This window comes from Schistocerca americana, chromosome 7, assembly GCF_021461395.2.
Source record: "Schistocerca americana isolate TAMUIC-IGC-003095 chromosome 7, iqSchAmer2.1, whole genome shotgun sequence".
Taxonomy (NCBI): domain Eukaryota; kingdom Metazoa; phylum Arthropoda; class Insecta; order Orthoptera; family Acrididae; genus Schistocerca; species Schistocerca americana.
The window spans coordinates 428283915-428307179 of NC_060125.1; the positions used below are offsets into that span (position 1 = coordinate 428283915).

At 40.6% G+C, this 23265-nt stretch overlaps 1 protein-coding gene across 1 annotated transcript in view; it reads right to left on the reverse strand.

Moving 5' to 3' along the window:
• LOC124622983 (esterase B1-like) overlaps positions 1 to 23265 on the reverse strand; it is a 38605-nt gene that overhangs the window by 11625 nt on the left and 3715 nt on the right. The window contains exons 2-4 of the mRNA XM_047148772.1: positions 11784 to 11918; positions 4236 to 4500; positions 2270 to 2470 (exon numbers count right to left, since the gene is read on the reverse strand). Coding sequence (XP_047004728.1) covers positions 2270 to 2470; positions 4236 to 4500; positions 11784 to 11918 — 601 coding nt within the window. The remainder of the gene's footprint in view (positions 1 to 2269; positions 2471 to 4235; positions 4501 to 11783; positions 11919 to 23265) is intronic.

A 23265-nucleotide genomic window follows, 5' to 3' on the forward strand; every position in this document is an offset into this window, starting at 1 on the left:
TGCGTATGACATTCTGGTCTACTCTTGAACTACAAACCTAAACACTCCCCGTTCACTGCATCCGCCTAATAGCATCACTCTCATACATGTTTACAACCAGTCACACTCACTTCTGCATCTTTCACGTTGCTCCTGGCATGCACCGATGAAATACAGCTTCTCCTTTCTTTTATAATCTGCCCGCTGCAAACATCTATTCCTTACCTACTTCTTACAGCAAGCGAACGACATCAATTACTTTGTTAGCCATTACACTCTCTAACTACCCATTCCATCTGAAATTCCTGACCAAAGGGTGCAGCAAATGAAACCTCAAGGTAAACCAAAAAGAAGCCAAGACAACAACTCTGGCTTCACCAGTCGGCGATTCGTCGTCCTGATTCTAGTTTTCCTATGTGCAAAAAACTAAGTACTATTACAAACACTGTAAAGCGAACTACACCAATTCGAATATGAAAACCGAATAAAAAGTATTTTCAACATGGAAATATGTCACAGTACCATCCATCAAGGTGAAACACATAATGTTGCAGGCAGACCCATGAATGAGGCATTATCTGGCAAAAGCTAAACATTAGCTTGAAACAATATGTGTTTCTCCCAAACAGTAAGTACAGAGTTATGTTTCCTGAAATATGTTCTTACATTATCTGTCCTCGAATTGCAAATGTGAAGTTTCAATAAAGTGATTAAAACAAAGTTGAATGCAATAGTTCATGGGAATTCTCCGGATAATGTGACCACTGTAGTTGTATGGATGCACCTAAAATGGTTCAAGCGGAGGGGCCGGAGGAGGGGGGAGGGGGGGGGATGGGGGATGGTGACCATACAGATTTAATTACCAAACCTAAAAATGAATTCTGTAGTTATCTCTTGCTTGTAGGGGTCGTGTTAGACGCTGAACTCGGTGCACCTAAAGAAACAAATACAAAATGCAGCTAACCATTGATAAAGTGGGGTATTAAAAGGTAATTTATTTTGACAGCAACAGAAACATTGAATCTGTGTCACACCAACCTACACGACTAAAGAAATCATTTGGATTGGCCTGATACGACAAAACACTCTACAGGTAAGGTATAAAAATGTACCTCGTTGTTTAACTCTCCTTGCAATGAATTTCCTTTCAGCTGCTAACATACTGGACCCTGATGCTTTTATATTATATGGTTGTAAAATGTAAAGCTAAATCAGCCGAAAATCACCAATCAGTCTACAAATGAATTAATAAGAAATTACGTTGATTGCCAGCAGTTATTTAAAATAGTGTTAGTTTGGGTCCATGTCATTTAAAGCGTTCCGAGACCTTCATGAGCTCGTACCGTCTACAGTTAAAAGACGTAGCGGAAGCAAAGCTAGACTGGATGCTAAGATTACAGGTAACTCCTATTCAGTCTTCGGATTTCAACCCTCATAGTAACAGGCCTACAACAATATTCTTTATGGTAACAATTAATGGCCAGTAGACTTCGTATATGCTATTTGATATATTCCAAGCTAATATTCTGCGATGTAGGCTGCCTAAAAGTAATTTTTTCGTGCTAGATGTTAAATAGTTACGACATATTTTGAATGAAAATGTTCTTAATCCCATTGGCAAACAAGTTGATAGGATGAAAAAAGTCTGGCTCCAAAAATCTGACAGTGACATAATTTTGCTGAGTAAAAATAATGAAGGACTACATTTCATGCGCCATAAAACAGATGTCCGAATATTATATTAAAAATAGCCTATTTTACAAACCTCGGAAAGTGTTCCTTACTTAAAGAGGTCTAAATTTAGCAGCTTGCTTCTAAATTTTTATACCAGGAACTGGCTGGTATTGCTATTAGTCCTATCAGAGTATGGTATTGGTGCGTTTCGGTGGAACAAAATTGCCTGCAGGACAGAACAACCAATAGCTTTCTCACCAAAAGTAGGCAGAGGAAAGATATTCACATATTGGCAAGGAGAACTTGGCCACACTATATGATATAAAGAAATTTCTTGTTTTCTGTACAGTGCAAACTTACATTTATTAACACATAAAACTTGCTTTTTATTCTGTTTGCATCCACGGTAAACCTTAAAAACATCAGGTCAAAAATTTCTTATTGCCTTGTTTGGGTCGCAGTTCTAAAAGTGCGTATTACATTCATTAGTGACTTTAATTAGAAAATTCGTTAAGGCCCAACTTGCAAATATGCATATACCTAGGCGTTGTCCCATTTTCCAATTGAAACGGACTGACCTCGAAACATGGTTTGCGATGGATAGCATGAAACTGACTCTGGGTGAGACTCACCTTCGGACGCCGGGAGAGGAACAAGTGTGACGTGGAGGAACCACCTTCGCTCTCCCCGAAGATGGTGACCTTGTCTGGGTCGCCGCCGATGGCCGCGATGTTGCGCTGCACCCACTGCAGGGCGAACACCTGGTCTTTCAGGCCAGCGTTGCCAGGAATGTCGTCGTTCCGCAGGCTCAGGAAACCTAGCACACGCCGCAGCAAGTGCATGGATGAGCATCGTTTAGTGTGAGTGCGGAATTGCCTTTGCAGTAGGTGAGGCTAAATTTGGTAAATTCTCGTGATATATGTGCAGAAAGTAATCGTCATTTTCATGTAGCAAGGAAAGTAGTGGACGGAACCAAACTGTCATAACACTGATTTAGGAGATCTGGTAAGAACTGAAACTTGTTTTCCTGCCGCAGCTATTGAAAATAACTGTTGCAATTGCAACCATGACAAATGTTTGATCCGTTCTGAACTATAATTTTTGGTGGTAGGAAATCTTGGAGCTGTCGACATTCGTCGTGAAACTTGTGCTGCGTACCGACGAAATGTGATGAATGAGGTTTAAATGAGTCAATGATGCGTCAATGCCGTCACTAGTTTTAGAGTGGAAGGACGAACGTTCATGATGTCGATTGAAGTTACCGTTTATTTGTAGTGAGCAACGAACTTGTACGGAAAGTTCACAGAAATATTCGAGTATCCAGCGCTTTATGATGTCTCAAATGTCAGGCATCCTTTTGCAGATATATTTGAGAGTTTTTCGCGAGATGTTACCCAAGCAGTTAGGTTTCCTCACATTCTGTTATATTTCAAAATTCTCAGGTAACCTCGTTTTATGCAAAATGCACTTTTCAGTTCGTTAACAGATATACGAAAAGTTTTTAAGTTGGAATGTGATTTTGTCAATAACTAATAAAGTGGTGTAGCTTAAGATTTTTTATTGAATTTCTATTTATATTCTAACCTACGTGAGATTAGCTTGAGTGAAGTAATTATATTACTTACACCAATGGTCACTTATATCTGTGTCGTGACAAGCCACCAATTATTTATGTTCGATAATGGAATATCGCCTGAATTGTAAAGGTAAAGTAATCCCTATAAGCGTAGTGTGACGTCCTTTAAGCAGTTCACACACGTCATGGACCCATTTTGTAAAAACTTAATAGACACCTTTTCGTCCCAAAATTTATTCGGCATTATCCACATACCATCAGCTTCTATATTCTCAGTCGGAATCATTCATCTCAAAGTTTTCGCTGAATCGGCGTATTACACTGGAGAAATGCCTTGGTTTACACCGTTCCTAAGACTATAGCCAGCGAGTGGTTTCCTATAGTTCGAAGAAGTAAATATTGAATCTGTTTGTTGAACCGTTATATTTTAATTTCAGTCAAAACATTTGATGTACCGACTATACCTATGTTGAAGATATGATCCCATCACCCACAAGAATTGCTTTTGATAGAAGAAGAGAAACTGCCAGTGTGGCCGTACATCCACTCCCATAAATAAAGAATAGGTAGGTGGAAGGAGGAGAGTTGGTACCTTTGCTTGTATCTTATTATTAATAAACACTCTACTCAGTAGCAACCGACATCAGAACCTGTAAAATTCAAATTCATTTCTGATTTAGGATACCATAGTCTCTACACAGCATTCTTTTAAGTTTTGCACATAAGGTATAACGCATTATATGAGAGTTTATTGAGGTACCTGCTATGAGTAGGAACCCATGCTTGAAAGCTCCATCCGGTCAAGCTAAAGAGTGCAGAAAAAGTGAAGACCAGTGCAAACTGTATGCCACTCGAGCGAGAATTATAGTTGTAGTCAGCATCGGATACTGCGCAATGAGCCCAGCTTCTTTAGTAACAATACAGATTTTGTATTACGAGACTCTCAGTTGGAGAGATAAGCCTTTGAACTTTGTTCCTGGTTCATTACTCCCATGGAAATACCTACCAACAGAACCGAGGCGATAGTTGAATGTGACCAGCAGAACCCCCTTGTCCATGAAGAAATCCGGCCTCCTAAATCTGGAGGAACCCGTCGTGTAGCCGCCACCGTGGATATTGACCATCACGGCCAGTGGAGAGCTGTCGTTCACCAGGGGCACGTACACGTTGCCGTACAGGCAATCCTCAGAGCCACGACCTTTCTGAGGGCACCTCGAGCCGTAGGTCAGCGCATCTCGCGTTCCAGTCCAGCTGGCCGCCGGCGTTGGTGCCTGTGGGCGTAAATTACACAGTCCTCTGACGACAATTTCATTTTCAAACGTATTCTGACCGAGAGTAAAGAGGACTTAGCATAGACGGTGGGTGAATGATGAGCACGGTAAGGACGATGGTAACAGCGACTTGCATAACATCGAAACTGGGGATGGGTTTTCGGAAAAAGAGAAAGATTTATCCAGTGTAAGACGTATATCAAGCAATGTTAGCGGAAGCAAGAAGACAGTAGAAGTAGCTTGGTAGAGACAAAGGTTTCTTCAGTAAAAGAGCTCTCTGTCCAATAATGATATGTAATTGAGGAATGCTTTCCTAAATGTGTATAGCATTGTATGGAAGTGGACGTACTATCGGGAATCTGAAGAAGATCAAAGTGCTAGAATTTGAAATGTGATAAAAATAAGATTTGAAACCAAGATATACTAAAATTATATGCAAGGAAAGAAGACTATATGTAACACGTGCGAGAAGAATGGATAGTTTAGTGGAAAATACACTGGGCAATACTTAATTTGGAACTATCAGGTGTGATAGATCAAAAATAACAGAGGTGGATGAAAATTCGAATACCTCAGTCACATTACATAAGATGATGAACGATGATTGCAATCTGTATGTAAATGTGAAAAGATCGGAACAAAATACGAAAAGATGGAGCATAGCAATACAATCACCGGCATTGGTAAAAGGGTGAAAGTACCACGTCCTGGGGTGGAAGCTGGAAGCTGTGTGACCCAGTAATGGAGGCAGGCGGAATGTAGATGACCTTCCTTGCCGCATCTGGAACATGTTTTACGCTGGCGTCATAAATAACTATGGCCTGGAGCCTCCTATCTAAATTGAGTACACAACTCGCGTACTCCGTTGAAGTTGAATTGGTATCACTTTTCTGCCATGTGTGTTTGCACCGTGCCGTAGGGGCGGAGCAATGCCACATCGTCTGCCTCTGGGAGTGCAAATAGGAGTACGCAGCCCAATTCTGACATGGTCAGCCTCGACAACGTTCCCGTCCGCGTGGCAGAAGCGGAGTCTTTGCTTCATCTCTCGGAGAACCAGGTCATATGTAACGTCATTAGTAAGTTTCAAAGAGACCGTATTACTCGAGAAGTGGAACTGACGCTGTCGACTACCAGGACCTTGGCCTCTTCCTTTAAAAAGCGCTTTTTGGTCTAGTAAAGTTGTTTTGCAAACCAAATTCCAATGATAATTTTCGGTGTTCATTCGCCATGATCTTGCCACTCAACGGCGTCACGTTAGTGTCGGCTGGAGGAAGTAAACAAGGCGCGCATGCTCGCGCTGCCTGCGGACATACGCAGCACGTCCACTCCGCTCGGCTGCTAAAGACGGACTACCACGAGACCACCCGTCCGACACTGTAATCTACCATCCATCGGAAGACGAGGTAGTAATCTGTCGAAGTGAGTCGTGGAAGAAGATGAAGGTGACGACAATTTTTGTTTCAATTTATATCGTAAACAACCAAATCACTGTCTAAAATAGCCGATATAGGATATTGACTTTCAAAATCAGTTACAGCTCTTCGAATGTTGTCTATGAATGTTGTAAAATGATGTGACGTTGCTAAGCAACAACTTTGTTAGTGATGAAACAAATACGTACTGATGAGTAAATCAGTTTCCGTAATATGTACTTGTGGTTGGATGAAAACCCACTCTGTCTGAGAGGTATGTCAGCAAGTGATGCTTGCTTTTCAATAATTGATTCTTTGGTCTCTGGTTTATTGAAGGAGCTCTAAACAGATTCAACTATCTTCAGATCCTAACTGATACGCTGCTGCATTTATTGGAACATATTCCACTGAATATAAGGCAGTAGATTTGGTACACACATGCCGGATTACTGTCCAGTTCCACACGGATAACACAGATCTACAAATTTATATTCTGATATTTTTTTCTTAACCATTTGTGGTGATTACGATCATTTTTGATATCCTAAGTTCAGAAATGCTAAAGATTTCTCTCTATCACACAACGCGATTTTCACAAAGTACGACACACATATAAAAAAAAAAAGTTTGTTAAAAAGATCATGATAAAATACGGCACTGCTAACATTATAATATAGTATTACATTCTTCAGAACCATTAGAAATGCTTAAGTCTTTCTCTTTAAATGTCCATTGCGTTTTCTTCTGTGCTCTGACTGAAGACACTCGTTGTCCAGTCTGCAACAATAATCAGCTACCACGCTGGCATCCCATCAATCCTGGTGCCCACGTTTCATTAGTTTAATGTCTTGATGGAGCCTATCTCCCTGTTCCTCACTCTTAGCACCTAGATTGTCTAGAAGACAGCTGATTCGGTAGTCCTGTAAGTGCAGCTACAAGCTGATTGACGCATCAATACTTTGAAATTCACCTGCAGGTCTCTTACTAATTTTCGTAATGAAAGCCTCTGCAGTTGCCACGAAACTTGTTGAAAATTTGTGTAAAGGAAATCTAAGATTATCTTTAAATTTAATTCACTTTGTTTACAAATAATTCTTTTTTTATTGGTTTCGGAAGTGTTGGCGCAAACCCCTTTCTATCATCATAGTCTATGATAGCCGCAGTGACTTATCTCTTACATACATGAAACTCTCACCAGTCTCTTGTAGTGTTTTAATAAAATGTTTCACAATAACACTATTATGTGAAGCGAAGGCTGACGAGCTTTTTTATTTTAAAAAATCGAAAAATGCATTTTAGCCTTCAACATTTGACATTGAAATTCATGAGATTTTTTGAGACCAGTGCTCGTCATTCGCACGAATATCCCATCTAGGGGGGGGGGGGGGGGGGGAGGAGGAGTCCTTTCTCACAACTTGAGCCGGGACTTGTCCTGATCCCCAACAAATATGCCAAAGTACGCAAAAGTGTGGCAATTTCAACTGCTGCCTTTTTCACTTTGAGTTTGCCAAAGATGCAGCAGAAATGGTCAAAAGAATTAGAACAGCCTCTTGAAGCCATAAACTCTGCAAAACAAGTAATCACTCAATTTATAACCCGTTTCTGAAGTTCGAATAAAAACTATAAATAAAATAAACATATAGGCAACATTACAATATCATCCAAATATGGAGGTAGGTGTATTACAGACGATGAAATTAAACACATTTTTGTAACAGGTTACATTGCGAACATGCACAAAACAATGTTGACTTCATTATAAAGATTAAATAGTTGGATTTTGGGTACCTCACAGAAACAAATTGTGTCAAAACTACATGCTATTGAACATCATAAGAACTTTAACTGAAATGAGCCTCCAAAACTAAATAGAGACCCTTTTTCTTTAAGAAAAATAATTCATTGTCAATCTGCGTAATTACAGACCAGATCGTTAAATTGGTTGGAAATACAAAACTGTCTGCATGCTTTAACATCTGTGGACTTTTTATATGTGGGACAAATTGAATCTAGAGGACTGCAAGGAAACGCTAGTGACTCCAAAAAGCAGATGTGAAACGTCACATTGTTCTACGCAACGATAACTCCAGATGAAATTTAACGTGCAGTGTGGCTTGGCCAGATTCTTTATGTATCACGTGTCTGTGTCACAATTTTCGGCACTTGATACGACTCTCACAATAATAAACGCATGAACTGAACGAGAGTTAGGTGCCGTCGAAAGGTTGGTACAATAGGGCATTGTTTGTGAGCCATCTCCTCCTAACGGCCGGACAGTGGTTTGCGGGAAGTTACTATTTGATCAAGCCTCCTTAGAAATGCCTTTCCAATGCCACGAGAAAAATGTTATAGTTCTGTTAACGAAATAATACAGGTAGGGTACTGATAATTGGATAGCATTAAATGGTAAAAACTACCTGGATACGTCGGAAAATTCACCGCCCTATTTAAATAAAGCATCGATACTTTCGCCTGAATTGATTCAGAGGAAACATTTGAAAACTGGACCCATATGGCCTGGCTGCAACGTGAAAACTGCTCTTTTCACATGTGAGTCTATTACAGTTCCTCGCTGAATAGAATATTTTCAGTACGAAGAAGGTCCTAATAAATTATGTGTCTAAGGGTCATGTTGTTGTTGTTGTGGCCTTCAGTCCTGAGACTGGTTTGATGCAGCTGTCCATGCTACCCTATGCTGAGCAAGTTTCTTCATCTCTCAGTACCTACTGCAGCCTACATCCTTCTGAATCTGCTTAGTGTATTCATCTCTTGGTCTCCCTCTACGATTTTTGCCCTCCACGCTGCCCTCCAGTACTAAATTGGTGATCCCTTGGTGCCTCAGAATATGTCCTACCAATCAATCCTTTCTTCTGGTCAAGTTGTGCCACAAACTTCTCTTCTCCCCAATTCTATTCAATACCTCCTCATTAGTTATAAGATCGACCCATCTAATCTTCAGCATTCTTCTGTAGCACCACATTTCGAAAGCTTCTATTCTCTTCTTGTCTAAACTATTTATCGTCCATGTTTCACTTCCATACATGGCTACACTCCATACAAATACTTTCAGGAACGACTTCCTGACACTTAAATCTATACTCGATGTTAACAAATTTCTCTTCTTCAGAAACGCTTTCCTTGCCATTGCCAGTCTACATTTTATGTCCTCTCTACTTCGACCTTCATCAGTTATTTTGCTCCCCACAGAGAGTCATAGAGAGTGCTGAAATATCGCTAACTTCAGGAAAGATTTACTGCAACGACTCGTTAGTCAGGCTTTATAATTTATACTCATGAGTTGCTTACGCAGAAACTCATTTCATATTTTGCTTATTAGCACAAATTTACACAAATACTTGGAAATATAAAGACTTAGAGGGTTTCAGTATAAGAAGAAAAAGCTAAAAGCCTTAGATACTTCGAGAGGTATAGGTATCGATAAAGATCATATCTTTAACTTGTATCAGAATGTAAGTAAGAAATATCTCGAAACTCCCCTGCTTATTGAAGCTGTATACCGGACCGAGACTCGAACGTAGCTTTTGGCCTTTCACGGGCCAGCAGTCAGCCAACTGAGCTACCCAAGCAAGACTCACGACTCATCCTCGCAGCTTTAATCCGGCCAGTACTTTATCTCTATCTTCCAAACACTGCAGCTTCTCCTGAGAAACTTACGAGACTAACATTCCTGAAAGAGAGGGTGTTGTGTAGATACAGCTTACCCACAATGTGGACGATGTTTCCGGAACGGATTTTTCGCTCTACAGTGGTTTGGGAACTTCCTTCAATATTGAAACTATTTACCGAATCTAGACTCTAACTATGGGACTTTGGCTTTTCGGATCAGGAGAAACTTTAAAAAATTTTACAGGCTCCCTTCCTGTACAAAAATTTTGTTCGGAGTCTTCCTGTAACCATCCCGACGTAAGTGTTTTACATCAGCAATCAAACCGTATATATATTAGTTGTCTTCTTTCTCTTATGGGGGTGAACCACTAGACTCGGTTTCCAACACTTAGCGGGATGCTCTGTGGAGAATGGTGTGACTGATCTCTCATGTTACTCTGTCCTGTGTAAGCCTTCTCATCTTTGCATAACCGTTGCAACCTACATCCATTTGGGCGTGTTCACTGCCCCACCGCACTACCACAACCAAACTTGTGATTCCTTCCAGCCTTGGTACGTGTCTCATCAACCTATCCAGAACACGGGCAGAGCAATAATACCTTATGTAGTAAGTGTATTTTATCAGTAACGTTTTTGAGTATTTACCACAATTCTGTTTTTATTACTTGAGGTATGACGCTCACTGGTGCGTCGGTTCCACCAAGTTGAGCTCCTGTATGTTCAAGACTAGACGGCAGTACACCTCCCAGAGTGGCACATTGTTTGATGTATGTAGATAATCTAAAGAGGGCAATTACAGTTACTGGGATCTGGGCAAATGGAACTTCTCTAACAAGAAAAGTATATACTTCATAATGAGAGATAACTATCCTGGTGACAATATCAGGTAAACATTATATGAACACAGCTTGACAGGGTGTCACTGTGGGACTCTCCATTTGACCGTCTGGCCGACTGTGCAATATCCAGTTTTTGTGCGCCATTTGGATGTGGTCTGACATTGGACTGTTTGGGAACGTGAAGGCTGGAATACTCGTCGTCTACGTTCCGGTCGTGTATGTCTGACCACCACAAGGGAGGATCACTGTATAGTGCACAAAACAAACCGTAATTCCTCCGTATCTGCGCCTGCCGTCCGAGAAGAAGTAACGAAATCTATTCAACAATCTGTGTCATCCCACACTGTTTGGTCGGAGAAAAGCTGTAGCCGGACTAGAAAATTACGTACCCGTGGGTACGCTGCCGTTATCACAACAGCAATGACTGCATTAGGAGTCGTGCCTTGACCGGTGTGCATGGACTACAGATGAACGGCATGCCATTATCTTCAGTGATGAATCACCCTTTCGCATTGCCCCGGGTTGCCAGCGTCGACGACTGAGCTGGCGACCTGGGAAAAGGTTCGACCTTCCGGCGTTTTGGAAAGGCACAGCGGCGTTACTCCTGGCGACATTGTTTGGTCAACCATCGTGTATGACTTTTCGACAGGACAAATGGCACTTATGAACCGTGTGGGTAATAAAGCAGTACCTCCAGGATAGCAGGATTCGTCCCTGTCTTCGATAGAACACGCGTGGAACCAGCTCCTACCCCGTCACAAATCCAGTATCAAGAGATCAAATACCAGTTACGACAGTTGTAGGATAGTGCCTCAGCAGATGATTCACCTTCAAGACACTCTTCTGATAGGAAGCCGTCCACCCATACCAAAGAACGGACAACTTCTTACTGATAACTGGGCCCATAATGCTGAGTTATTTGTGAATTTGACTCGATTTTGTAATCACTGCAACAACATTATACACGCCTTCAACCCGTGAAGTTTCATTTCGTTTCCTCCTTCGTTTCTGGTTACTTCACTTTTGTTGCTACACAGTGTTGTACAGAGAGATAAATCTCGTGTATCATTCGCATATAACAGGTAGTGCACACCACATATCGGTTGGTGGCTTGCGAAATGCATGTGTGGATGATATTTTCTGTGTCACTAATCAATAGCGTGCAGTTAACAGCGATATAATCTTACTAGCTACTTACATGATTTCAGTGACTTCTTTATGCCCGTTTCAACTTGAATCGCTGTTAAACACCTCTTGTATGAAACTAAACATGTTTTCTTGTGTCTGCAGCAATAGCAGTGTTTGAGTCTAATTAAGGTACTGGTTGTTTGTTAGTAGTGGTGTCGCACTCCGCAGAGTTTCCTGTAAGATGAGAGAGAGCGCTAGGTTTAGCGGAGGTACTCACCCTGAAGCGGAGGTCACCGAGCGGCGGGGTGGCGAAGGGGATGCCGACGAACTTGCTGTAGAGCGTGCCGTTGAGCGACGTCGACACAACACCCCTGAGGGCACCCGTCTCCACCGTGACAAACACGTCGTCCCCCTGAAACGGAGTAACTTACGGTGAACTCTGGGACACGGTGAACAGTGTATACAACAACATAAATGTGTAAGTCTAACTAAAGATACTGATGTGACGGTTAAGATCTGCATATTAACTTGCACAGCCATATGTAAAGGGGAACCCGTTAGACGTGCCGATAATGTTTCTTCCAAGGTTTCACTCGGTTAAGAGGAAAATTTTGGGATGAGAAATCTCCTCCGCTTATCCAAGTGCAGATTCTGTTTGTGAATCAGTTCATTGGGAAGAGACTGAAAAGAACCCAGCGCCATAACTTGAAGAGATATCAAACAATGTGGACAAAGAAAAAGAAACCATTTTCAGCAAGTTGTCGACCTGATTCTGTTCCAAAGAACATAACTACACATATTGCCAATGAAACATCTGCGTATGGAACGTATCATCCTAGAACTGAAATGAAAACATATCCAATCATCCATTTCCGATCAAGATTATGGAGAGGTTTTCCTTTTTTGTAAAGCATAAGTCAGAACCTATCCCAAACACTTGCAATTGGGAACCCATTTGCCCCACTGTGGGATTTGGCTGGAAGAAACGGAGGTCTGCAATAGACCAGATCTCCTAAAACCTGCCTTTTCTTCTTTTTTTCTAGAAATAAAGAAACATGACACCTTGAGCAAAATCTTACTGGTATATCGTTTTGTGGTCGTTATGAGTGGAGCGTGGTGTATACTTAAAGCAAGTCGACACTCAGCATGCCAGTACGAATGTCACAGAGTTCCGATTCTTTAAAGAATCTAACTCCATCCATAAAACAGCCTTAGACGTCTAAGTGCTTCACGAATGCAGTTTTGAAATGTTACTTAATGTATGTTGTAAGTCGCTAAGTGCCCTCATTATGAAATACCGGATGAGTATAAACTAGGTAATTTGTGCTCCATTTCAAGAAAAAACTAGTTTTTCACAGGTCCGATTGTTTATGATGTTATATCTCCTGAGCTACGTTTCATAGAATGATAGAATTGTTCAAGTTCATTCAATGTTGTATTACACTACACGCAAATGTGTTACGAATAGAGTTAGTACCAAAGAAGAAATAAATTAAAACTTCAGGCTTGATGTTGAAGTCTTACTGCGTGCATATTTTAAGAAAAAATCTAGTTTTTCGCACATCTGAATGTTTACGACATCGTATCTCCTGAGCTATGCGTCTCACAGTGATATAATTTGGCAGTTACATTCAGCAGTGTTTGTGGATAATGTCTGCAAACTGTGTTGCGAGAAGATTTAGCAGTAAGGAAGTAATAAATTAAAAGGTATGCCTGTTACTGGAGTGCATGAACAGCGAAAATGTTGTAAGCGATAAAATTTTTCTCCTTTCATCACTTTGAGCTGTGCCTCAGCGAAAAAAATTTCGTAAAGATTTGAAATTACGTGTAATTTTTTGAAGCTATGTATAATCTTTGTTGGTGGGCGCTACGTTCTCTCATTCTCAAATATTAAATGAATTTAGTCCATTATTTTTGCACCCTGTCGATTACTCGACACAAGACCAACACAAATTTTCCAACTGTAGTCCCTTTTAGTCCCTTTCTTATTGTGTTATACATTTATTGTAAGATTATACCTCTTAAAGAGTAGATTATGACAGTGTTATAAACTACGTGAAATGTTGAAAATCGAACTTTAGTTGCCCTATGCTGCAACTGGTGACTGGGTTCCGGGTTCCTGGTTCCCGTTTCCGGGTAAACGTCTTAGTAAGGTAGATACATGTGAATGTAGTAGATTAAACTAAGTCTGGGAATATGGAATCGTTTTCAACACATAATAAAAAGGGAGTTCTATGAATTCTTAGCAGCTAACGCGGAGTTCTACGGCGTGTCTACCTTTATCAGATGCTGCAAAATATAAAGGATTATACAAAAAGAAGTAACGCAGAAATAGTCCTAATAGAGAAAATAACAATGCGAGTAAGCGACTATAAACAGTATAGTGTACGCATTGTAGTAGCTAATATGGATGTTGATGAACTAGTTCGTTTGTCTGCTAGCTGCGCAGTCCATGAACATACTGAAAGACTCTGTGATGAGATAAAAGCGATGTAATGGGGAATGGAATTCGATGATAGGTGAAGTATGAGAAGACAAAATGGGAGGAGGATATGAAGTGGGGAGAGAGGATGAATGGGGAAACCGCCTGGTAGAATTTAGCAAAGAACGCAATTTAATAATTGCTGATAGTTTCATAATCATGAAAGAAGTTTGTATATGAGAATGAGACCCGGGGACACGCTAATGTCTCGGGTAGATTACATTAATTATTAGACAGAGATTGATAAACTATATTTAAAGCTGCAAAAGTTCTAGGGGTAGGTGTGGACTCTGTACATAATTTACTGGTTACCAACAGCAGATTAAAACCGAAGAAACAGGAAATTAAGGAAACGTGATCTGGATAACCAGAAAGAACCGCATTTTCGTCATAGTTTCAAAGGAAGAATAAGATAAGAATACAGTTTAACAGGGGGAACTAACACAACAGAAGACGAATGGGTGGCCTTGAGAGATGAAATAGTGAAGTCAACAGAAGATCATATACAGGAAACACGAGACCTAGTAGTAACCTTTGGATAACACACGAGATACTGAATCCAACTGACGGAAAGGTCCCTAGCGTAGGCGACAGTAGCTCAAAATTATGTGCTACCGCGGGAGATTCATCCATGATAAACTATTGCACCTAGTGTGCAAGATAACTGAAACTGGAGAAATACCCTGAGTCCCCAAGAACAATGTAATAATTCCTGTTCAAAACAAGGAAAGTGTTGACAGATGTATATGTCAATAACTCGTTGTTGCAAGATACCGGCATGAAGTATTTAGAGAAGAACAAAAAAACTGGTAGAAGCCAGCCTCGGGGAAGAAACGTTTGGGTTCCGGAGAAACGTAGCAACACGCAAATCAGTACTAACTAACGCGTCTTATATTTGAAGATATGAAGATAAACTGAATAAAAGGAAACTTACATTTATGGTATTTCTAGATTTAGAGAAAGCGAAAGGTTACCTATAACTTGTACACAACACAGACTGTCATAAAAAGAGTCGAATGGCATGGAAGGGAAGCCGTAGCTGAGAAGGGTGTGAGAGAATGTTGTAGTCTCTTCACGATCTTGTTCAATCTGAACACTGAGCAAGCAATGAAGGAAATATAAGAGCAATTTGGAACGGGATAACGTTCAACGGGAGGAAAGAAAAAAACTGAGGTTTCCTTAGGTCGTTTAAATTCTGTCAGAAATGGCAAAGTACTTGGAAGACCAGCTGAGCGGAACTGATATATCACGAAAAGTAAAACAAGCATAGATCTTAAATATAAATTTAAGTCCTATTAGATAGTTTTTAAGGATATTTTTATGGAGAACTGCGTCGTACGTAGGTGGAACGTGGGCGACAAACATTCCAGTCAAGAGAAGCATAACTGCTTTCGACATGTGATGCTATAGCGGATCATGTATATTAGGTTGGTAGATTGAATAACTAATGAGAAGATGTCGAATCGAACGTAAGAAAAGAAATTTATGGCACCCTCTGCTTAAAAGAAGGGATGGAGAGATGGGTCACATCTTAAGGCATCAAGGAGTCACAAATTTAGATGTGGTGTATAGTGAACAAGTTTCAAATGGATATAGTCTGCCGCCGTTACGCAGAGAAGAGACTTACACATGTATAGTAACATGGAGCTCTGAATCAAACCATTCTTCCGACTGAATACCACAACAAAACCTCCACAGATCGAGCCTATCGGTTCAGTTGCCTTGAAACAGGGAGACATCTAAAATACATAGTACATAATGTTAATGTAAAACTTGTTTAACTAGATTGTTCTATAAAAATTCCGAGCGAAAATTCGAAACGAATTTTCTAAGGGACGATGGAGTGTTGCGTCCCAAAGTGACATTTTTTTAAAGTTTTCCTTGACTGGCGCCGGCACCAGATTTGAAGCCAAGGCACTCTAGTGCACAATACTTTATAAATGGATTAAAATCAGTCTTGGCCGCAATAAGTTATTATTTGCAATGGTTACCTGTTTCCGTCTGAATGTGACCATCTTCAGTCCATTTATACCGTGATCGTAGGCGTTAGCGGCGAACGTAACAGGTGTTGTGAATACGCGAACGTCAACTACTGAGCAGTTGCGAACATGGCTGTTTTTAATTTTAGCCATACTGCTCTTTTTCTCCAAGAGAAATGCTCTAAAAGATTGGTAGTACACTATATCTAGGCTGAAATGCCAACAAGAATGAACAGCTGATATTGCACGTAGCATGGGCATACTGCCACACATGATATGAGGTGGATGACCAGTGTGCCAATGCAGGAGAGTGATCACATGCAAAAGGCAGAATTTTGGGAATTTTGGTAAGTTCCTATGGGGCCAAACTCCTGAGGTCATCTCCGACGGAGGGAGCCGCGCGAACCGTGGCAAGGCGCCTCGGACCAAGCGGCTACCACGCGCAGCTAAAAGGGATCTTAACGTCGTTATGTTGACCACACACAGCGGAATACTAAAAAGTAAACCGTACGCAAGAGTGGGTTTACAGCACACAGAGGCTGCAGAAGTAACTCAACTGTAAGCCTGAAGGGAAGAGTTGTGACACTGCAGCATGGTGCAAACTGTTTACAGGTTCAAAAGACTAGATCTCATTAGGTCAATCTTACCACATTGTAACGTCGTTGGCATAGACCGACAGGTGCAAATACTCTGACTGCCATAGCACACCTCTGTTTACGGCGGACCTGTGACACTACATCTGCAGTCTGTCTATCCATCCCAGTTAGCTGAGTGGTTAGCGCGGCGGAATGCATCGCCAAAGGCCCCGGGTTCGATTCCTGGTTGGGGCAAGAGACTTTCTCCGCTCATAGACTGGGTATTGTGTTGTCCTCATCAACCTTTCATCCACATCTCCGACACATAAGTCGCCCAATGTGGCGTCGAACGCAATTAGTACTTGCCCTCGGCGGTCGAACTGCTCCGAATGGGGGACTCCCTGCCCACAATGCCATACGCTCATTTCCATTTTTTGCAGTCTATCTAGATGTCGATCAATGATATAACAGTCAGCACAGTCCGAAGGACTTGGTTGCCATGGGCTGCTGCCCCCAAAGCTGACGAGGAGACTTTGGTGTTGCCTACCACCAAGGCACCCGGAGGCGCAGCTGATGATACCTGGTGATCTGCCATCGTCTGAGCGGAGCGCAGTAGCTGCTGAACCCCGACTTGCGTCTACTTGCAGACAGTGATAGCTATCTCACTGAGAAACCGTGATGTAACTTGTCAGCTAGTCAACCTGTACAAGGCTGTTGGGTGAGTTCTGGGGCACCATCTACGTTGACAACTAGATTGTCCCAGTAAACTTCCAGGCAGGCTGCTGGCCACCGGGACATGCGGAAAACGCCCTTAGTGCGCCAAGTAAGCACCTCCTGTGGCGTAGCTGGCCGCTGCATGTGCAGATCCGTCACTTTGGCCGAGAGTACTGTGTGTGCAGGCATCAGCGCATTGCATCTGCTGGCTCGACTGCTGGCACCTGTGAAAGAAGAAAACTGTGTATCCATGAAAACATACGTGTATTCTGTTAACGATGCCTTACAAAGGGATACACTTCGATTTGATAGGCTTTGAATATGTTGTAGTGTAAAGCAAAATAGGAGACATATTTTTTTGCGGTGCCATGCGACCCTTAAGGGGATGAAATAACCCCGTGAAATAAGTTAAATATTTCTTAATGAATACCGTTGTAAGGGTAACAGAGATACCAAAAAATTTTAATAAAAGTACTATGGTTTTAATGTACGATAAAATGGTGCATCCATATTTGCCTAAAAAGTCATTTTTTTCTAAATCCCGTTCTCCACACAATGTTGTTTTTCACTTACACATTCGACTAACAGCAACACGTATAACATTCTTAACACCAAATTCAGTCACACATGATGAAGTGCCATTCCAAAGACGCATTTGTTAGAAACAAGCTAGAACTATTGAAAGGTGGCTACACTGAGTCACAGCGCCAGAGATTGCGCCAAAGAGTATCATTTTACCGCCTCCACTGGGGCAGTCGTAGTTCATAAGTTGCCGTGGACAGTAGTAGTTCAGAGGTTGCCGTGGGCAGTGCTTGTTGAGAGGATGTCGATAGGAGTACTAGTGTACAGAGTGTGCAGTTGTTCTGTTGGGCGAGACAGCAGCTGTTGTTCGATTGGGGATGTTGCAATGATCACAGTGTATTTTTCGTCAATATATATGAAGGATACAGGTGTATAAAATATTTAGGAACTTCAGGTAAATTCTGTGTGTGTCCGACGTTAAGAGGACTTGCTATCGAGAAAATTTCAGGAAGGATGTAATTTCGAAGAAGAAAGTAATAAACTAAAAAGGTAACTATTAATTGAGTTTATTTTTCAGGTAACATATTTCCACTTAGGTACGCACTTTAGACGTAATTTGCTGATCGCTATTACGTGATTTATACTTTGTGTTAACTGATTTTGACAATGACTAATTAATGAACAGGGTTGTTACTTATGTATATTATGCATCGCCTGGCTGCACTGCTTTTTCACTGATGTCATATTTTTTTTATTATGTGCCTGCTGTGCTTATTTATTTAAATTATAATTGTCACATGATTAGTTGTGCTGATATGGTTATGTATGTAAGTAATACTTTGTGATTTATCACCTTGCGCCTTTATGTTTACTTATTAAGATTACATGCTGTTGTTGTTGTGATCTTCAGTCCTGAGACTGGTTTGATGCAGCTCTCCGTGCTACTCTATCCTGTGCAAGCTCCTTCATCTACTGCAACCTATAACGTTCTGAATCTGCTTAGTGTATTCATCTCTTGGTCTCCCTCTACGATTTTTACTCTCCACGCTGCCCTCCAATGCTATATTTGTGACCCCTTGATGCCTCAGGACACGTCCTACCAACCGATCCCTTCTTCTAGTGAAGTTGTGCTACAAACTTCGCTTCTCCCCAATCCGATTCAATACCTCCTCATTAGTTACGTGATCTACCCATCTAATCTTCAGCATTCTTCTGTAGCACCACATTTCGAAAACTTCTATTCTCTTCTTGTCTAAACCATTTATCGTCCATGTTTCACTTCCATACATGGCTACACTCAATACAAATTCTTTCAGGAACGACTTCCTGACACTTAAATCTATACTCGATGTTAACAAATTTCTCTTCTTCAGAAACGCTTTCCTTGCCATTGCCAGTATACATTTTATATCCTCTCTCCTTCGACCATCATCAGTTATTTAGCTCCACAAGTAGCAAAACTCCTTTACTACTTTAAGTGTTCTGGTATGATTTTTTTTTTTTTTTCTTAGTAATTTAATTGAAAGCTTTGTTGCTTTGGTAAAAATAAAATTGGTTCTTTTTGTCGTGACAGAATAAATTACTATTAATCACACCAGATTTGTCGGAGAACAGCAGCAACATGTGTAATTGATCCAGCTTTAAGAAACTCTATTACCTTTTAGCGGAAAATTCGTGCGGTACTCTCCGACGTTAGAAAAGTCGTAGTGTTCCGTTCGGAGCAGGAGGCGGCTGTCTTTTCTCCTTCGCGATATCGAAAATTACTAAAGAAAATGAACAGAGATTTTTTTCGGAGGAAGATCGCGCGGAGAAAACAGACGGAAGTTACATGAAAGAAACCTAAGGGACCAACTGATTGGATTTGTACGAACATATAAACGGAACTGAAAGAACTTGGAATAAATACTATAGCGATGTCGTCACGACAGCCTCCTGTTCCGACAGAACACACGCTGGATCATAAGCTGCATAAATCTGATAAACAGGAAGGATTATCATAAGTATAATTAATGAAAATAAGGTTGAGAGATTTTCTTTGAAATTAAATAAACTTCAAGGCTTCAAGTATTATAATATGAAACGGAAACTTACATTAACATGGCCACCCATTGTGGCGGTGGAGCGAATTTTTCACGATATACATTCTCGCTTGTTTGTGGCTACATATATTTTTAATCACTTAAACTCTTAACTTTACAATAAAAATGATTATATCAGATGGAGCACAATACTTTTGCGTCCGACTCGCAACACATTCACAGAAGAGCTAGACAGCGACGCGGCTCCCTGCAGAAGTAAAAACTGGCAATTGTTATTTTGAAACATAGGTGCATCGGTTTTTTTTTTTTTTTTTTTTTTTACTGATCGATAGCAGCGTATAACAGTTTATAGCTATCGTGATATTCTGAACAGAGATTTTTTTCGGAGGAAGATCGCGCGGAGAAAACAGACGGAAGTTACATGAAAGAAACCTAAGGGACCAACTGATTGGATTTGTACGAACATATAAACGGAACTGAAAGAACTTGGAATAAATACTATAGCGATGTCGTCACGACAGCCTCCTGTTCCGACAGAACACACGCTGGATCATAAGCTGCATAAATCTTTTAAACAGGAAGGATTATCATAAGTATAATTAATGAAAATAAGGTTGAGAGATTTTCTTTGAAATTAAATAAACTTCAAGGCTTCAAGTATTATAATATGAAACGGAAACTTACATTAACATGGCCACCCATTGTGGCGGTGGAGCGAATTTTTCACGATATACATTCTCGCTTGTTTGTGGCTACATATATTTTTAATCACTTAAACTCTTAACTTTACAATAAAAATGATTATATCAGATGGAGCACAATACTTTTGCGTCCGACTCGCAACACATTCACAGAAGAGCTAGACAGCGACGCGGCTCCCTGCAGAAGTAAAAACTGGCAATTGTTATTTTGAAACATAGGTGCATCGGTTTTTTTTTTTTTTTTTTTTTTACTGATCGATAGCAGCGTATAACAGTTTATAGCTATCGTGATATTCTGCGCTTTACAGGAGCGCGGCAAAGATATCTGGTTACAACATTCATTGGTATATGTTAAAAGTTCGCACATACTGACGCAAATCCAGAAAAAAAAAACTTTTACATATTAAAAATCGCAGTGATAAAGGCTGTAATGTCACAATGCCTCCCATGTGAGGCATGATGATTCCGGAAGGATCATCAGGACTCACATGTAGTTTCAAGACATTACTGTGTTTTATCATCTGTTTACTTTCGTTCTAACGTAAAATTGGAATGAGTTTGTCATCTAGTTATTTTATGCTTCCAGTACAGTTATGAAAACAAATAGTCTTTCAGTGTCTTTTGTGTACTTTGGCACTTCTCTCAGTTCATTGTAAGGTGTCCTTGCACTGTCATCTTAATTGCTGTTACTGTGAAACAAAATATGACAAAAAACAATCTTAAGTCTAACACACACAAAGATAAATGAATAATACTCTATATAGGAAACAAAACATGTCAGTAGACAAACATACACAGATACATTGAAATAATTATTTAAACAGTCCTCTAAAATTGTCTGTGACCTGTTTGGTCTCGGAATGTTTTTTTTATCCGTTTCATTAGATTCTTTTAGAATGTCGTTGTTAATCAGGACGTTTCACTTGACACTACACTGTACACTTTTATTTGTCACACGCTCACTTAACCGGAGTCTGCAACGTCTATTCTCGTTCGGTGAGCGGCGTCGTCCGAGAGGTCACGACCCTGGGTAGCGTCTTTTTTTGTGTTCGCTCGTGCTGCCTCTCTAGTGTCTCGCATCAAGCGTCATGTCGTTTACATGCAAATAAACAGAAAGAAACCTGTGTTAGGTTCGTGCTATAATGTAGACTTACAGGTAAAGGTTTTATAGGATTCTGGACAGGATTGATAACCTTCCCCTCCAGTTAACGTTTCAGTGCTCAGTAATGCCTTGTCTTTATTTAACTATCTATCGCAAAATATCCGACGTGACTGATTAAATGGAAATTAATTTGAAGCTAAGACTTCTCTTTTTACAGAAAAGACTTCTCTTTTTACAGAATAAATAAAGTTCATAATTAAGTTTCACTGTGATAGCTTTAGCAATGTCTCTTGCGGAGTTGTGAGACGGAAAACATTCTAAGGTCAATGACACGCCTCCACAGCGCGCGCGTCGGTTGTGTTTCAAATGTTAATTGTTGAGTCCAACTGCAAGCGCTGTTGCCGGTTACTAGTCCAGTGCAACACGCGCTCGTGTATGCTCGTATGAAGTTTAACGTGTGTCACTCGCGCTCTGCTAAAATGAGAACACGCGGAAAACACACGTCTAGTGTCCTTTCTCCATCGTCGATCGGCGTATCGAAAACTTGGGTAGAAAATACCACCGTCTATTTCGAGGATTTCACACGACAGTCCCTGCGACCTGCCATGCTGCTTACACACAGGTCAGTGAAGCCAACGTTTTACATATAGTTTGCAAAATGTTTTGCTGTGATCGCTGTCACTACCTGCACTTGCGTGTACACATGTCACTGCACACGTATTTTGTACACTTTATCACTCGCATTTTGTTTAGAACGTCTTAGAGTGTCTGCAAATTCACATCGCCCATCTCACATTGTGATTTCACAGTTCAAGTTACTCACAGGTAAATACATTACAAGATTAAACAATGTCCATAAATTACATACATAGATACATACATTTCTTAAGTTTGCTTACAGTCACAAATTCTGTTAACCTTTTCAGTCACGCCACGCCGGATTAGCGTATTGAATACCACTACTTGTGCATCAAGGCACGATTATTTCGGTTATTCTCTCTCCCTTTTACAAAGGTAAAATTGTTCTTCAAACAAATCTTTTAAGCAGCTTGTTATTTCGTTTCTCTTCAAAATTTAGTGTCACTGTTTATGTAGAGCACAGATTGAACAAATTCTATCTCTACTGGTCGAGCATACTCATGCATTTCTCTCCGGAAGATTCATGCTTCATAAAGTTACTGGCTGCAAGTGCTACTCGCGGGATGTATTATAATCTCTCAACATTGCTACTCGCGATACGCGATTAAAACAAAATTTTCGCTAACGGATCTCTCCCACAAATTTCGTTTCCACTTCAACCGTCTAAAGAGCACTCAGATGAGCCTGTCAAATTCTAATCCTCAATTTTTTTTTAATGGGATAGGATGGGGAAGTGGAAGAGGAGAGGATCAAATATGAACATAAATATACTATATACATATACAAATTCTAGCACAACTACACTAGGATATTTTTTTTTTACCTTAGATGCATGACATGCGTCACGTGTGCCTTCAAGTGGCTATTCTTTAATCTAATATCAGATCTTAGTTTTATTATTATAATGTGAGTCATATCTGGTGACAGCTTTCTAGTTTATCACGCTTCCTTCTGGGCGATTGTCGGGCTTGGCTGTGAAATAGCTAATTACTTTAGTGCATCTTAC